Source organism: Anthonomus grandis, chromosome 6, assembly GCF_022605725.1.
Source record: "Anthonomus grandis grandis chromosome 6, icAntGran1.3, whole genome shotgun sequence".
Taxonomy (NCBI): Eukaryota; Metazoa; Arthropoda; class Insecta; order Coleoptera; family Curculionidae; genus Anthonomus; species Anthonomus grandis.
The window spans coordinates 26,978,198-26,996,872 of NC_065551.1; the positions used below are offsets into that span (position 1 = coordinate 26,978,198).

Consider the following 18,675-nt stretch of genomic DNA (forward strand, 5'->3'; position numbering starts at 1 on the left):
TCCAATCATATTTAATATTTGATTGAGATATTGAAATAATGGCAGCCGTGAAGTTAGTGGTTATACATGTTTTAGGTAAAAAAGAAATACAAAAAAAACGCAAAAACCATTTTCTTTAAGAATATGTTGTACTCGTCCATAATTATTATGATTTTGTCTACGTTATGTTCCTTCTGCATCATCTCTTTTGTCAAGGAGTTGCTTCAGAACTCTGCCTCGGCTTAATATCAATTTGTAGATACTTTGTCCCTAAAAGATAATTTTAATAGATGGAAGCAACAATTTCAAGTTCAAACAAAAGTTGAAATAAACTTACTAATAGTCGCATTTTGAAATCCGCTTAATTGATCATTATAAGCAGCAGAACAGAGAGGAGTATTTACACATATTACATTATCAAATTTGGCGAAATCCACTTCATACTCTCCACGCAGACTATCGAATTGAATGAGATTTTCAAACTTGTAACCCCATAAAATCTCATTAGGCATGTAACTGGACCTCGCTTGAGTTACTTGACCGGTGGTTTCATCAGTACCTTCAATAACTACCATTATTTCGAACCTATAAAGCAAAGTGAAGAAGTACTATTTATTTCTTAACATATTGTTATAAATACTTATACTTTCGTTGACATAGATCACCAGGAGATAAAGAATACAGCGGTGAATCTTCATCCAGAATATGATACATAACAATAGGCCAATTGAAGAATACAGCTTTTGAACATCCGTCCATGTACGATTTTAGTTCTATCTGTTCAAAAGGCAGGAATTCCTTTTCTTGAGTTAACGATGATTTTATCTGAAACAATAAGGGAGGTCATTAGATTAAATGGATAAGGTGTTTTAGAATTACATACAAGAAATACACGTATTTTTGTATCTACTAAATGCTTCTGTCTAATATCTGCCACTCTAAACATAAGACACAATTTGCTGTTTTTTCGGGAAATAACTGCATTTTTCGAAAAAATCAGCGTCTGGGATCTGAGCCTTGGTTTTGTCATTTTTGAAAAAATTATTGCCGCCATGAATCCCTAAAAAAGGCTTAACATATGATTCTTCCTAGTTTCTATAACTAGGAGATCTATACGAGTATACCTGCATTATAAATCCTATAATGCAATGAATTGCATTTACAAAAATCGCTTCAGCACATTCTTGGGTAGGAGCTTTTATTCCATAACCCAATGTATGTTGTGCCTCCATACTGAATAGAAAAGCTGACGAAAATCCTACCATATCGTAAATACATGGTCTAAAATTTCATAATAAAGTCACCCAGTACTAATTTTGTTTTCACATATGTTTATCCTTATTAATATTTCTTACTTGAAGTTGTTTTTTTCTTGCATTGCAGGTAAATGATTTGGCTCAAAGTCTCCATGAACAAAGCAAATGAGCCAATAAAAAGCAGCAAAACAGGTCCAACTTATAAATAGTATCGCCAAAAATACAGAAAATGTAAAAGTCCAACTGGAATCGACTAGTTTCGAATATCTCAGGATAAGCAGCTTGTCTCGTTTTGAAACTGCTTGTCTCACGTTACATGCCCCACTTTTAAGAATCATGCGACGATGAATATCTTTTGATTTGTCTCTGGAAAGATATGTTAAATAAATTTTGAAATTGGAGAAATACTGGAAAATTAAAAAGTTTCTCGCTTATTTTTATCACGCACCTTAATAAGGTAGAACTCAAAAACGGATTTCCTGACTGAAACATTTTACACAAATCGCGACACCACTAAAATACGCCAAGTCAACAATAAAAGTTATATTTTATTTCAAAGATTAACATATATTTTATAATACATTTACAACACATCTGCTAGGAATATTTGCATTGCGATTTGCTTTTTGTGACTACAATACACACCGTTTGAGATTTTATGACTTGAAGATGGTACTAGATGAATATCAATGAGCTCGTTTCTGTAATCAAAATGCAAATATTTTCATTGTTGCAGCATTTGTTGATGAAGAATGCAAATGAAAAAAAATATTTTAATTTGCAGGTGTTTTGGTAACCTTCATTGGTATATTTGAATTATTGATATAAATACTGTTAAATTAACAATGAATGAACTCTTATCTCTGTAGGTCTTTTCTTAATATCTTCTTGGATTCTGTATGCTTAAAGAAATTCTTTAGAAAACAATTTAGCCAATTAAACAAATATTTTTTTAATTTATAGTAATTTTAATAGGTTCTTACTTTGTTATTTTAACGAGATGTTTATCCCAGTATTATTTTTCTTTATTCAAGTTTCTTTCCAGGATAATGGAACTACTTAGCTATTCCAATTTACAAAAATGAAGATCTGCAGCTTTGTTATCCTTTTTCTTAAAAGTATTTGACAAAACATTATATAACAAGTTTTTGGTCTTCCTAAAAACATATATTATTTTACCAGAACATCATATCTTACGGTATCTTCATTCCACTTAAGTCAATTCAGTTGGTATAATATATGAAGCAATAGACTCTATGTATATTGCTGAAAAGCTTAGTTACAGGTATATGCCTATCTCTAGCTAGAGTTACAGGTATATGCCTATCTCTAATAGATAACTATTTGATAAAAATTGTTGTGTTTCAGAGATAACAGCAGTAGATCAAGGTTTCCTTCCAGATCCAGATTGATTCTGGATCCACTTCTGCTTATATTGTAGGTGAATAAACTTTCTGCCAGGAGGTCATGTGTGCTAATATTCAAATGAAACATTAGTTATAATATACGAGAGTATAAGAATTGGTGTATTCCTAATTTCCTAAAACTTAAAACTGATAAAATTACCATAACAATAGCAATCCTTTAAATTTCTTGAGGCCAACCTTTATCAGTATTGTAAATGTTTCCAGACATACTAATAGCTGAGCTATGATACGAAGATTTAAAGATAATTTGTTGACGGAGATATCTAAGCTATGTTATGTTTACTATCATTGTACTTCTTAGCATTAAACCTGTTAAAAGAATTCTGACCTTTTTTACAGAAATGCACAGCACTTTGCACAGTAAATATCGATAGTTAGGGATTTTGAGATTCTGCTTATTCCCCTACATAAAACAGAACAATAATGTGCATTAGAGAGATAGGCAGCATTGTATAAAGAAAACACCCAATAGAATATCATGTTTAAATAGGTTCATATTTAGGGCATTTTGGAATAAGATGCTAATCCTAAAGATGGTTTTAGGTTATTTTAAGAAGCAAAGTTTAAGTTAAGGTCCTATATATTAAATTATGGCCTTCATTGTTTTACTCAACAATCAGATGTCAGTTGAGAAACTACATATTTTTTTAATTTTAAAAAGAACGAGCACCAGAAATAATATTTGTCAATAAATATCTCTGCTTCATACCTACATTTGCTGTTAATTCTTAGAGGGGTCTGTACTAAATTTCGTAGAAGTATCTAAGAATTATTAAAGTTATAATAAGAAATCGTTTTTACTTTCTTAAATATGAACGCCTTTGAGCTCAAAAGACAGGAATTATTAGAATTTGTCTTCCGCAAATCACCTCAGGATTCATCTGTATAATTAGTCTTTATATTTCGGATTTTTTGGTTTGAATCTGTGGTGAATTTTAGAGTTGATTTCTGAATTGTTTATTTTTGACTGATTTTTGGTTTTAATTGCTGGTCTGAATATCTTGTCGTTTATTTTAACGAATTTGTTCTTAATAATTTATTGATACACATGTGGTTAGCTGATTTCATAATTGAAACTTTCGCATGATAATTTGAGAAAAGATATTTATTTATAATTATATTTGTTATAGTATTTTTAACTACTTATGTCATAGTAATATAGTGAAAATTGCTTAAAAGGAGTAAATATCCGATAAATAAGCAACTCCAGAGGTGACGAATTTACTCAAAGAAACCCTGTTTTATTAATATCAAAAGCAGGTAAAACAGACAGTCGAAAACCTGTCCCGATGATTACCTACGGGATGGTCACCTTACTTAAGTCACTCCAAAGGCCCGATTATAACTATTGGTTAAAAATGTACAATGTGTCCGCAAACACGCGGCGTTTACTTTCACTGTATTCATACAAAAGCCGACACCATTGATTGAGAAACAACTTGACGGCAGGCTGTAAGGTCAGTCAGAGTAGAGCCGTACCTAAAGCAAAATAAACCGTACCGCATACCAGATTTAGTACCCGCAGTAATAGGTAGTATAACATGTGCGCTTATGTGTTTTGTGTATTCGTCAGCCCGGTTAAATGGCAATAGTGTGACGCGTGTGATATACCCGGACAGAAGAAATTAGATATAATAATAAGAAGTTTAAAATCATTATTTATTTATAGTGTGGCGGGTAGTAACAGACTGGGTTCTTTTTTTGGAACTAGATAAGTTACTTTAAAGAAGGTTTCGGGTACTCTGTAGGTGAATGAATAAAAATGATGGCTAGGTAAATATAATAAATTGTATGGTCTAAGGGGTCTTAAGTAATGTTACAACAAATTGATATCATCATTTTTTAATTTATTATTAATAATAGTGGTTGTCATTAAATTTAAATAAAATATTCATGTTTATTTGAATTTAATATCATGACTTTTATATAATAAATAGCTTATATTTATGTGATATTGTTAAAAAAAACGGGAATATGAAAATATATAGCTATTATAACCATCAACTTATATAGACATGAGATATTAATTAATTTTAGCTAAGCTTATAATGGCAGTTTTATTATTACAAGTTTGCAGTAAGAGCAATTTATTAAATACAGAAAGTTTTATAATTTTCTAGTACATAAAAATAAAATAAACTATAAATAAATAATAAATATAAATAAATTATAAATTAAGTAACAAAACATAAATTAATTTTATAGGTAGACTTGTAATATAGGAATTTTCATTTAGGAGCTTGTATAAAAAAGTCATTCATTATCAGTCATCAAGAGAACGTAACACGTGAACCAACCCTACAATGGTAAAATTTGGTTTGGAGTGACTTGTGAATTAATTCTAAAAGCTTTAAAATTATTGTCGGTAAATCATAGTAAATGGATTTTATCCAAGTATAGAAGAGTATGAAAATAAAGTGATTTTTTTCGGGTATAATCTGACAAATTAAAGGAGAAGAACACTATTTCCAGGTGATCCAGACTCTAGAAAAAGGTGGAAAAGTTAGATTCGAATTCCTTAGATAGGAATATACAAATTCTCATTTATATATTCCTATCTAAGTCTGAGAATTGGAATAGTATGGGAATAAAGTGATATTTTTCAGGTTCAATCTGACAAATTAAAGGAGAAAAACACTATTTTGAGGCGATCTAGACACTATTTGGAAAATGAAGCAATGATACAGATAAACGTGGAAAATTCGAATTCTCATTTACATACCCCTATCTCAGTCTGAGAAATAGAAGAGTATGGGAATAAAATGATGTTTTTCGGGTTTTCAAATTGGATTTTATAAGTTGCAGTAAACTAATATTTTAGGAACTTTTTAATTTATTACTTATCTCCAACTTCACTTCTATACAAATTTAAAAAAAAAAGTAATATTTGCTTGCAACTTTTAATTATTAAAATCCTAAAGTTCATTATTTGAAAGATTTATAATGCATAAAGCAAATATATAAAAGTATTTTTTGTTTTTTCAAAGTTAAAATATGTATATCTGGTTACCAAAAATGATTGTAGGTAGTTGATGCTTGTTGATTTTTGTTTTTTAAGTAAATAAAACTAATATAAAATTTAAGCAATAATAGACAAAAATCGAAATTTACTCAAGGCTTACAAAAAATTTCTTTTATACTATTTATTCTGAATTAGCATGAAAATTTAAAAGAAAATTTTTTGATAAATTAATATCGTTACTGTGATAATTGCCGTTTTCCATTTTATTTATTCTCTATTTACTTACATATTTTAATTTATTCACCTTTATTATTATTCATGGATCGTATAATTCTTGTTTGTTCCTATTATTGTTGTTTTCCACATAAAAATTAATAATATATATGCATAAAAGTCTAAACTCATATTTGTGCTAAGTTAAAACCAATTAAACTTTACGCATTTGTTAATTACTCATATATAACTTCACTATTAGCTCTTGCATATTTGGTTTCCTTGTGGCACTGTATTTTCTACAAAATTTCCAACTTTCACTTAAACCTTGAAAAACTTCATTAAAAGTACAAATAATTATCTCGAGCACTGTGGCTTACTTACTTCCAGCTGATTTTTATGGATTTTAATTCTAAATTTAAGTTTATGCGTAATGATGTAAGAACTTACTATAATAGACTAGCGAATCTTACGCAAACTTTAATCCAGTTTCCTGTTTAAAGTCTTTTCTTGTGGTTCATTTGTTTTAAAATATATGTAAGTATATAGACCCCAGAAATCTTAATAAACTCAATACCCATTTAAGATTAAACTTGAATAAAATTTTTACTATTTGATTATAGTCAGATATATATTCAGGTTTTGCTATATCGTGATTATATTTCAGTTTCATACCTATTGTCTGTATTATGAGACCCATTGCTAAATATGACTTGACAACATTCTCGTAATTTCTCAGTCTCAGTGTACCATTACCATCACCAATCAAGGGGATTTCCCATTGAAATCACTTATGACGTAATATAAGCACACGGCTTTACAGGTTTTTTGACCTGAATGATTTAAAAAAGCTCTTTAATTAATTCGACATAAAAATCTGCATTAATCACAATAATTTTCTCGTCTAATCGCCTTAAAAAAACTTGTCCACGTTAAGAATAACCTTATTAAGTTAGATAAATAATAACAGTGATCGAGATCCTAATTGCTTATTATATTATATATTTGTCGGGCCGAAGGTAAATTCCGGTAGTATATATAAAATAGATTTTTTCTTCAAGGTTGTATCAATGTTTTATGTTTAATAATAGAATTTGTTATACCATTGTAGACGAGGTAAATTCCATGTACCTACATATTTTATTTTTAACAAAATATTGTCTCTATAATTAATTCTAATTAGAATTTGACTTTTTCTTCGTGTCTTACCTGTACATAGGATAAAAATATTAACAGATAATTATTATTTGTTGCCTAACAACTTTTAAAAACTAATCTAAATGGTATGGTGAGATGAGATGAGTGTTTAAGGTCATGGTTCTAGTTGAAATAAGAATAGAAAATACGTGCCAATATCGATCCATCATGGTTGGTTAAATTGCCGTAATTGATGTGTGTAATATCGCCTATATAGTTGAATAAGATTACATAATATGACATAAAATACCGGTTAATCTTTTTTTTTTAAATAACATGCTAAAAAAACTGTAGGATTGCATGTAAAAATACAAATAATATAATGGGCATTAGGAATTACTAATATTTTAGTATACCCACAAAATAGATAAAATATTATGGGTTAAAAATTTCATCACTGCTTCTCCTGAAAGTATTGGATATTAGACATACCAGGAATATGCATCCTGAAGAAAAACTGGATATCACCAAAGATCTTTTCCAAATTTTAATGGATAAATAAAATTAAAATCACAATAAACGTTTAAATTATTATTATAAAATCATCAAACAATTAACGTTTTGTAAGCTTTACATCAGCAAACCAGAAATATCCCGAACTTTCAAACCTTCATAGATAAATACAAGAGGTTGCTGTACTTTGGCTTTACATATTGAAAAGTCAAACTGGCTAAAGTTGAAAAGTTGAAAGATGGAAATTCATTATTCTTATTCTAGTACAACCGAAGACCCAATTTGAAATACGCAACAAAGGGTGAAAATGTTCATTCTATAATCAGATCATAATATAATCAATGTAAATATTTGAAATAAACTCTATGACATAATTTTTTGATTACCAAAGGGCTTTTAAAATAATCTCAATTACTAGCAGAAAAACAAGTAAAGGTTATTAAAAACAAATTATGCTTGCTTAAAATATCTCAACAAAAATTGATTGACTATTATTTCTTAATTTAAATAAAATACTTAAATTTGGAAAAACCAAGAACTCAAAAATTGTCGAACTTTATAAATAACAATTAAGCATAATAATTAACACCCGAATCCTCATTGATTGATAAATGGAATAAATTAAAAAGAAATAATTTTTCAATAACGTTAAATTTATCACATTTGCCTCATTAAACGACTATGAAGTGAAAGGAGATCAAAACCAGTTATTGTTGTTGAAGATGAACAAGGAGCAAAAGAAGAATATAACAGAAACAAATAGGACTGACTCAATGAAAGATAATGAAGGCAGAACTAGGAAACAAAGACGACCTACAGATAGCAAATGAGAAAATCGTGACAAAAAACACGGAGACTTGAACATATGAAAGAGAAGTTCTAATAAGAAAGCAAGAAAGAATATAAGGGTACTATATCTCCCTATTTCTATAATGTTTTTGGTATAAAATAACGAGATCAGATTCATAAAAATAGCCAGCCTATCAGTTTGTAACATGGTGATGAATTGGTATGAATTCTTTGCACTTAGGTGTCGTAACGTAGAGAGTGAAAAATTAATAAATTAACCGTTATCTTGTTACTTTAAGCACTTAAAATTTATGCACATATTAAATAAATGAAGTAAGTTAAATCTTTATAGAAGCAATGAATGCCGATATTATTATTAATTAGTCTATAAAACTTAGCATAAATTTGACTCACCACCTTGTGACAGGACCTAATTGTGCAAGGTTTTAGTGAAATTTTTAAGAGCCACATCTAATATAAATTGCTAGTGTGTAAAGAATGGCGTTTTTCAATTTTAGATTAGCATATTTAACTAGAGCCTTTATATGTAGCAAGTCATTACAGATGCCAAATCTTCAGATTGAAATTTGGGTACATAATTGTTATATATTCTGTTGCAATTATTTGTCATTGAAAAATCTATGTCTTACAAAACATATGAATTGTGTATAATCACGCACAAATTAGTTTTGATTGAATAATAAATTTGTATCTTGATGCTTTTACACTTTTTAAATATTTGACCCATGACCAAGACCTAAGATTTTGAGGTCAAACGACAGTAAACACAAAAATCACTGATAATATATGAACTCCATGAAATAATCTATTTAATTTGCGTAACAAAGAAATGCTGAAACTCAGAATAATGCCAATTTCGTAGATTATTATTGAATGAATCACAACAATAATGATTAATCGAATTATGTTTTCTATCTGGAAAATGTTATCTTACTTTAAAAAAAGAAATAAAATGTCTATCCTATCGTTGATAAAATTGTCTACAGGCTAATCGAAAGGACAAAAAATTAATATCTGCTAAAATACCTCGACTTTGATAGTTTTAAATTGGCTAATAGATACAAGGTCAGGCCTTACAGCAGGTTGGGATGGAGAACTGGTCTCTCTTGAAATCTATATCTGTCTAGTTAAAAATTATAGTGCAATTCTGGTGATACGCACATATATACATTTGCATGAAGGAACTTTAAGTGTTATTACAGATACAGAGGATAGATAAAATTATGCAGAAAATATTAAGTTCTTAAATTTTATACGAATATAATATGCGATTTTTTATATACTGCTTTATTAGAAATAATTTATTTTATCATGAGTCTGTGCTATACCTTTATATTTCCAGCATAGAGCACATTAATACTTCGGTTGAATCTACTTTATTATTAATAACTACACTAATTCAAATTTCATTTTTCGTTTTAATAAATTAGTTTCAAATCGATTTTTTATGGGTCAAAAGATTTTGAATTCAGAATTTTTTGCCATACTTTTATAACTAATATCGATTCTAACATTTAATTTTAGTCTTAAGATTTCTGCAGCAGCCAAATTTATTAATATAATATATTTCATAAATATCAGGCTGTTCTTTTTCAATCACCTTGAAGTGGTTTTCTGCTTCATCATCTATTTTTTCTTCTGATAGCGTTATCCATTATAATTTTGAACAATTCAATAAATTTGCTTGTCGACTTAAACTTTATTAGATTTAGTATCTTTAAAAGTTTGCGGACATTTTTTTCAATGTCCTTGCTCATTTTATCGGTGATCATAGTGGGGTCCTGGAGAGTGTTCAACAACTTTATACTCAACTACTACATTATTTTCTCGCTTTTGATTAACCCAATTTTTACACCGATCATGTTCTTGAAGTATTTTCTCTGATTCATTTTCAGGTCTACTAAAAAATATACAAAATTGTTAAAAGATAGGAGTAAGTTAAAAAGGTAATATTTTAAATTTTTAAGTTCTGTTTTTAGCCCCGCCAAGTTAAGTCACATAAAAACCTAAAAAGTTTATCAAAACTTCGGTCGGAGATGCCCTCTACAAATTTTATATTGTATTTTAAATGTTATTTTTTTAAATTTCAGTTTTAACCTCGCCTAGATCCAGAATATCGTAAATCTGAGTCTAATTCAGTCCATTAAAAATTTGCTTTAATTTCAAATTGAAATATGCTATTTTTCAATATATCAAATAGATTGTTCACCTAAAATTAGTTTTTATTTCTCTTAAAAATGTATTCCCAAAATTCTCTCTTAAAGACAAATATGTAGCTATGCTTTCGCAGAAATGTAGGTCTTCAAAGTTTAAAACAAAATTTGTATAAAGTATTAAAATGTCATCCAAAATGTCATCCAAACATATAAGAACATTTCGCATCACGACTAATTAAGCATTAGTTGTCATACCCTCATTAAGTTGTAAACACTTGTGCGGTTGGCCTTATTCTGTGACATATTGTAATAGACCGTATAACAAATTACTTAGATTTAATTGTGGGAAAAATTAGACTCTGACAAATAAGTAAATAGCTTAAGAAATCTTCTATAGATTTGCTCTACTTATGAAATATTTACGTTTGTGTTTTAAAATTAAAAGTTGCATCATCGCCAGATATTTTATATTAATATTTGTTTTCTAGAATGGTAATCTCTACACTTATCCCCTTACTCCTCTTGGTGACAGCAACGAGAGGCAATAAGCTGAATATATCTTATCAATGGAAAATTGTGGACTTTGACTTTGGTAGTTCAGAGAAAAGACAGGCTGCCATAGACGATAAATCGTTTATTCCAGAAAATAATATTCCAATGGGATTGGAAGTGTACAAGAACAGGATATTTGTTACTCTACCCAGATGGAAGTTTGGCGTGGCGGCATCGTTAGCTTATATTGATAGGGCAACTGGTAGGTAAAAATAGTTTTGGTTTAACCCAGGAAAGAGGAAGTGAGAATATATTATTTTTTGTCTTTTAGTAGGTAAACCAGTGACCTACATCAATCTAAATTATAAAATAAAACTAATCTTATGTTATAAATATTTTTTTAAAGCGACTATTCATGCGAAAGTAAAACCTTGTAAAGTCGACCTACCATAAATCTCTAAAAAAAAATAAAATTTCCTTGATATAGTTACAATTGATTCCTTACGGCGAGACCCTGACCAAACAACGCTGTTTCCTTTTCAATGCACCGCCTTGTCCTTAACATGAATAAGAAATTTTGCATTTCGCGCCTTAATACCCAGAAATTAATATATGCATTGTTAAACTTTAATTAGCTTCATAGAATCAGAAAATTTCACTTTAATTGAACACGTAAGAATTAAATTAGATTCTTTTATTTTAAATTAGCATGCAGTCAAAAAAAGTGAAACCATTTTTTTAGATCCCATGGACTCTCCTTTATTAAAACCGTATCCAAATTGGGACGCCCATAGAGCGTTTGGGGATGCACCTCCAGAAATCGTGTCCCCCTTTAGGGTTAGAGCAGACCAGTGCGGTAGGTTGTGGGTACCAGATACTGGAATTGAGGCAAGTAAAGTATTATACTTGTAATATTCTTGAGAAAAAATGTGTGAAATGACACACAAATCGACTTATATTGATTATTCAATTATGAAAAAAAATCACAAATAATAATCTTATTTATAAAACCTGCGGAATCGTATCAAATACCTGTTAAATAAAAAAGAATGTAAAACCGCAAAAGTATCATTTTATGTCACGGCTTCATGCATTTATACAGCTATTTATTACAAGTAAATAGTTATATTATGCATTCTAAATGATCAAATACCTTTTCGTGGGATTATAAATATTATTTCAATGTCAAAGAATAAGACGACATGGTAATTTAATGCGTAATAATTTAAAAAAATTATTTAACATTTCAGGGTCTTCTGGAAAATGAACCAAAAGTCAACAAAAATACAACTATAATGATCTATGATCTGCACAACGATCAGCTAATAAGAACCTTCGAAATTCCTTTTGATCAAACAACAGAGGATTCATTCTTTGCCAATTTGGCTATCGAAGATGAAGATTGTGAGGTACGTTAATTTGTTTAAAAAATATATATGAATTATTAATATTTTTCTTGTTAGAACACTTTTGCCTACTTTGCCGATCTGGGAGGTCCAGGACTAATCGTTTACTCTTGGAAACAGAACAGGAGCTGGAAAGTAAAGCATAATTATTTCCACATTAAACCAACAGCGGGTGATATGAACGTGATGGGAATAAGCTTCCAATGGTCTGATGGAATCTTCGGTTTGGCTTTGAGACCCGAAAAGGATGGATTCAGCACTTTGTTTTTCCATCCCCTGACCAGTTTTGACGAATTTAGTGTTAGCACGAGGGTAAATATTATGTATTCCTTTAACATACCTACCTTTCTCTCAAATATAGGGAAACTAAAATGTAATTTACAAAAATAATTCTTTTGTCTTAAAAAGACACTCTTGGGCTGCTGCGATAACTCCATGCAACTTATAAATAGCAAAATAATCATTCAGCGTTCAGCAGAAAAGAATTAAAGTGTTGATAGCCAATTACAGCGTACAACTGACGAAGCCTAGAAACTGATATTTTTATGTCTGAATTCTGAACAGATCACTCTACCTTATATCCTTCAGAAAAGATTTAAGTTTAATATTCTTTCTCGGCTACAACTTGGTTATGTGTGAAGCTTCGAGTATACATGTCTGTTGAAAGGCTTATTCAGTAAATCAACTTATTTCATAGGAAATTTTCTACAGCACAACATTTTATTCACCATTAATTCACAATTTTCGGAAATATCTGAGGATGTAAAAAGAAATGTTAAATTGAGAAAAAGGTATGGGTTAACTCTTACTTGCCATCGCGTATTTCGGCTTATTATCTTCTTCAGGGTCCGAAAGCCATGCAAAAAAAGAAGACTATGTAAACTCATTATCATATGGTCTTTTGGTCGCCTTGCCCTTAACAACCTAATAAGCAAAAACATGTCAGCATGTACCATACCAACTTTTTTGCTTCCCAACTTTTTGATGTAACTTTTGACCTAAAAATGTTTTTGGGATGTTCATACTAGAGTAATATTATTGTTTAATATTTCTTATTAATTTACAATTATTCATTAATGTTAATTCAAACATTTTCTCGTGTTAGATACTTCGTGATGAGTCCCTGGCTTCCAACCGCAGCAACTATCACGAATTCAAGTTTCTCGGTGGTAGAGGCCCTAAAAGCCAAAGCGGCGTCTCCTTCCTGGACAAAAAGACTGGCGTCCTTTTCTACGCACTCATCAACCTTAACGCAGTCGCTTGCTGGAGAACTACCAATCCCGCCTATACCATGGAGTCTCAGGGACGAATCTACATGAACAACGTCACCATGGTCTTTCCGAACGATATCAAAGTTGACAGCGACGGATACTTATGGGTTCTTTCAAATAAGTTGCCTCAATTTATGTATTCCTCGCTCGACTATAATGATGTGAACTTTAGAATTATGTCCGCTAAGGTGTCCGAGGCTATCAAAGGTACCGCCTGTGCGTCTAAGTTAGTAAAAGATCCAGATATTATGAATAAAATTTCAAAAATAACAGGGGATGATAAGATTAAAGGAAAAGCATCTGGGGGTAGTAGATGTGATCTTTCACGTACGGTGTTTTTAGTGTTTGCCATGATATTCTTAAGGTAGAACTGAAACACCGCAAAAGTTTATTTGGCGAGCACATTATACGTACAAAATTTTAACAAAGTAATCCGGAATACTCGTAGATTTATGCTATAAAATAGTACTTAGTATTTATGAAGAGTATAAACACGTAGAAACAGTGCCAATATGATTTTAGTATATATTATGCCATTTTAATATGTTATGTCGTTCGTTTTAAATACGTGTAAATTTTTGTAGAGATGTAAATAGTTTTAACAATTTTAAGTTAATAACATATTTATTTTAGGTACTTAAATTGTTTAAAGTAACTATTCAGAATTATTATTGTAGATAGATGTTTTGTGTGTATGATTTTAGTTTGTACTTATAACTGCAAAATTCTCTAATAAATTAATAGTGTTTATTGTAATATATGTTTTTTCTAAATTCATTAAAAATATATATTCTGGTAATATTTTTATTTAATTCATAATTAATCATAGGATATTCAGCCGAATAAAAAATAAAAGAAAGAGAAATTCCTATAAGAGAAAGAAATATAAAAAATTGACAACTTGAATAATCCTTTATTTACTTTTATTGCATACCAACACACCAATTTTTAGGCTAATCATGCGAGTCCGTACCTTTATGTGATTTTAAAAATAAAAAAGAAACAAGTTTAATAACTTTAAGCGAAATTTGTACCTTAGTTGTTAAATATTTTTGAGATGCTTGTGATATATTTTAGACCCAAAATCCCTTAAAAATATTATATTACTAATTAGTTATTGTAATATTATATATAAAATAATATTTTAGTTTAGGTCTTCCTAGTTATTTCTAGTTATTTTTTTTATTATTGTCTATTTTGTATCTACCTCTCGCAGTATATACACGTATACAAATAGCTCAAATAAAATTACTTTGTGGAATTTCAATAATCAACAACAAATGGTAAGCTTGCAAGCTTTATTGGCGAATATCTAACGTCATATTTAATGACGTAATATTGTTTAATTTCGCATCTAAGGACCACCAGAAAGATGGATTGACTTAGAATTGGCTACTATTGACTATTTAAATTCATTTTAAATATTTCAATTACTATTCAATAGTCTTTGGCGCCGAATTCAATGGCAGAATGTATACCTAAAATTTTCAGCCTTTGTTTATAGTACTTTATAGTATCGAAGTTATGAATTACGAGATATGTACATGTCATAGGCAAAGGTCATTCCATGCAAATCTCACGCCATTGCGATTGAATAAGGATTCTTAAAAGTGCAATTCACATATATTATTAACGATTAATATAGTTGAAAGCTCTAGATTAAGATATTTTGGTCTGGTAATCTTTTCCTGGAAACGCCTTACATATGCAGAACTTTTTCTAAAAAATGCAGCTCTAATAGCTTACTTTACAAAATGTGTTCAAAATACTCAAACTGGAGTTTACCTACTTCGACTCATAAATAGAAGCCATTTCATAATTTTTTTTAAATACTATTAAAAAATTTTTGCCCCTAGTGACTAAATTTGCTACCTTCTAGAACTATAAGGTCAGTTATCATTCAACGGATAGCTTACTGTAATATTTTAATCGTACTGACACTATTAATACACAAACATCTATAATTTTTTAAATTTCTTGTTGAAGAGAAGTCACGTAAATGCATAGTAATTGGCAAAACTTTCCACGTGGTATTGTATTCTAGAAACCGGCCCAATAAAGCCATTCATATACGAACAGATATTTAAACAATAAAAAGTGCACTAAAGTGCAAGAACCTTTTTATCAAATAATGGTTTGTAGTGCCCCAGAAGTGGATTCAACACGATCAAATATACACTATCACTAACATTATATATGAAGGGTACAGGGAAAAAATCAGATAAGTCACTTTTTATTGAAAATCTCGGTAGAGGCGCCATTGAATTCTTCGAATGAAGACGCTTATTTTAGAGTACTAAAACCGGGAAACAGCCCCCGTAGTCTTGCGTAAATTAGTATCTAAAATATAGCGTACCGAATAAAAACCAGCTTAGTCCAAACGTCCAGGGAAAAAACCAGCGATGTCATGTAAACAAACCGGCTGATGCAATATTCATTTTTAAAAAACGTGCCAGTATTATTGTAACCGCAAAAGTGTGACTTCTTGTTTGTCTGTGTGATTAATAATAAACCATTATGGCTAATAGTGATTCGGAGGGATCCGTTGAGAACAAAATAATGCCTTCAAAAAAAAAAGAAAGAGAACCGGTCGGATGTCAGAGATCTCTAAAATGTTGAAGTTATCCACTCATGAAGCTGGACAGCCTTGTAATTGCTCACGATTAAAGTGCTTTGAGGTACTTAATGAAGCGCAAAGAGCAGATATATTGAGACATTTTAATGCTCTGAGCTCTCACGATGAGCAAAATTATTATTTAGCTGGTTTAATTACAGTCTTACCTGTCCAGCATAGAAGACCTCGTCAAAACGAGAATACTGCCAGTTTCCATGATGCAAGTTATGCGTATCGAGTTCGAGTTCGCGATGGTTATATTCCAGTGTGTGCCAAAGATAAAATTACAATGTGATTACAAAAAATAAAATAAATTATATAAAAGAAAGCCTCAAACGAAGTGGTGCAGCTCCTAAGGACAGACGTGGAAAGCATAGTGCAACTCATAGGAAGCTGCCAGCTGGACGACTTAACAAAAGGTTTGGTATGTGACCACATCAAAAGCTTTAAGGGTATACACTATAGTCTAAAAGATACAAAAAAGACCTATTTACCAGAAGAACTTACAATCAAAAAGACGTTTAACCTCTTTAAGGAAAAGCATCTAAATGCTAAAGTCTCGTATGAAACGTACAGAACAATCTTTAATAAAGAATTCAATATTGCTTTTGGATACCCTAGAAGTGGCACATGGCGCAACGTGTGATGAATTTCAAATTAAGCTTAAAAGTTTGGCTGATACTGATGAAATTAGAGAATTAACCGTTATGACCAAGTTTCACAAAAGAAAGGCTGAGGCGTTTTATTCAAGGAAAAGGCAAGCCAAAAAAGCTGCAAAAAAAAGCAACAAAAAGGAAGCCATCTGCATTGATTTTGCAAAAAATATTTTAATTCCTAAAATTGCCTCTAACGACGTGTATTATAAACGCCAATTGTCTATGTACGCCTTTAATGTACATGTCCTCTCTTTGGGTCAATCTATTTTTTATACCTATCGTCATGATAGGTATAAAAAATATACCTAAGAGGCTAAAAAAGGATCAAACGAAGTTGCATCTTTTCTTCTTTATTTTATCAATAATTATTTAGACGACGATGTTAAAGAACTGCAAATCTTCTATGACTCTGCCGGAGGACAAAATAAAAACTTTACCATTTTTCCATTTATTCATTTTGTAGAAAACAACAAAATTCATAATCTGAATGAAATAAAAATCACATTCTCTATGAGAGGACACTCCTATTTGGAATGTGACAAAAATGTAGGATTGTGGGATTTGAAGAACCTCTTTGAGGTCCCGGAAGAGTTCGAAGAAGTCATTAGGCATTCCCGCTCCAAACCATCGCCGTTTGTTGTAGTGAGTATGTCACAAAATATGATACTGGTATGGAAATCATTTTTAGACACAATATATTTACAAGAATGCCTATTTAAAATCCAGATTTTGAAGGAAATAGTGGCATCATCTGATCATAGCCGCCTTATCTACTACCGTTCAACATACAATGGAACAGTTTTGTCGGGATTAATACGAAAACGCTTTGACCGAAATTCAGCTTTAAGATGCGGAGAATTTTTGCTGCCCGTTCCGGTATACGATGGTAAGTTATAAGAAAGTTTTAAATAAAAATGAGATGTGTTAATTTTTGTAATTTTTTTACAGGTTCATTACCAATTCCAAAGGCTAAGTTTAACGACCTAATGAGCCTTATGAGGTTTTGCAGTCCAAAAGCCGTGACATTTTTTCAAAACCTGGCTCATCTCTAACTTACTTTATAATAATATGTTGATAAACAAACATTAAAAATTCCAAAAAATTAAATGTTCTTTTTTATTTCAAAAATAAAAGCAGCTGGTTTTTGTCGGTTTCAGGTGACATTGCTGCTTTTGTTCCTGCAAAACCCTGAGTGATGCAGATTTTTTTGCAATAAAGCCGTATTTAGTTTTTCTAAACCAAAAAACTATTGTCATTATACTTTATAATAATATTAACTTCTGTTTTATGTAAACTACATGTTTATATTCGTTTTGGAAATAAACATAATTGGTTTTGAACATTACAATTCAATTTACTCTAATGTGAAAAGAAATAACATATCTGGTTTTTTCCCTGTACCCTTCATATTAGGGTCATTTTTTTAGGGTACTTTAAAAGCCCAAAAATACCTTGAGTTGCCGCAGAAGCAAAAGTTCTTGCTACGATTTAAATCTTCACTGATTCAGACCTGTTGTTATGTTTAAAAGACCACCATCCTGCTCATTATGGTAAAAGATTTTTCATACAACCGTCTTAGTGGGACTGACGATATTAAATGGCCTCCTCGATTTCCCGATTTATCCCCAAATGACTTTAATTTTTGTGGTTATCTTAAGAAGAGCATTTACAAAAACGAATTTAGGAGGCCAACAAATTGTTGTTGTTTGTGACAACAAATTATTGTGTTACGAAAGAAAATTGTTGAATGTGATTCCATTTCACAAAAAATTCTTCTACTGGA

At 30.4% G+C, this 18,675-nt stretch overlaps 2 protein-coding genes across 4 annotated transcripts; one reads left to right on the forward strand and one right to left on the reverse strand.

Annotated features, from left to right (window-relative positions):
• Nucleotides 1-96: 96 nt before the first annotated feature.
• LOC126737581 (inward rectifier potassium channel 2-like) lies at nt 97-8,821 on the reverse strand. 3 transcript variants are annotated; one of them, XM_050442562.1, is made up of 7 exons: nt 8,691-8,821; nt 1,335-1,601; nt 1,104-1,260; nt 863-1,039; nt 620-804; nt 317-564; nt 97-249 (listed from the first exon to the last, which is right to left on the reverse strand). In XM_050442562.1, the coding sequence occupies exons 2-7, from the start codon at nt 1,571-1,573 to the stop codon at nt 191-193; spliced, it is 1,065 nt and encodes a 354-aa protein (XP_050298519.1). In that variant the 5' UTR covers nt 1,574-1,601; nt 8,691-8,821; the 3' UTR covers nt 97-190. The 3 variants fall into 3 exon arrangements, with proteins under 3 accessions (XP_050298519.1, XP_050298517.1, XP_050298518.1); XM_050442560.1 differs by lacking the exon at nt 8,691-8,821 and adding an exon at nt 1,684-1,879; XM_050442561.1 differs by lacking the exon at nt 8,691-8,821 and adding an exon at nt 1,684-1,878 and having other exon boundaries at nt 626-804.
• Nucleotides 4,103-14,421, forward strand: LOC126737578 (protein yellow). The gene is made up of 6 exons (XM_050442555.1): nt 4,103-4,435; nt 10,942-11,207; nt 11,688-11,833; nt 12,196-12,354; nt 12,409-12,663; nt 13,457-14,421. The coding sequence occupies exons 1-6, from the start codon at nt 4,425-4,427 to the stop codon at nt 13,988-13,990; spliced, it is 1,371 nt and encodes a 456-aa protein (XP_050298512.1). The 5' UTR covers nt 4,103-4,424; the 3' UTR covers nt 13,991-14,421.
• Nucleotides 14,422-18,675: the final 4,254 nt, after the last annotated feature.

Excerpts from the sequence above, each read along its gene's own strand:
- LOC126737581 (XM_050442560.1), bottom strand. The coding sequence starts at position 1,727 with ATGTTTCAGTCAGGAAATCCGTTTTTGAGTTCTACCTTATTAAG. Across the intron at positions 1,040-1,103 it reads TTATAGGATTTATAATGCAG|GGATTCATGGCGGCAATAAT; the intron begins GTATACTCGTAT and ends AGCCTTTTTTAG. Across the intron at positions 805-862 it reads CAAAAATACGTGTATTTCTT|ATAAAATCATCGTTAACTCA; the intron begins GTATGTAATTCT and ends TTATTGTTTCAG.
- LOC126737578 (XM_050442555.1), top strand. Across the intron at positions 11,208-11,687 it reads TTATATTGATAGGGCAACTG|ATCCCATGGACTCTCCTTTA; the intron begins GTAGGTAAAAAT and ends CCATTTTTTTAG. Across the intron at positions 11,834-12,195 it reads TACCAGATACTGGAATTGAG|GGTCTTCTGGAAAATGAACC; the intron begins GCAAGTAAAGTA and ends TTAACATTTCAG.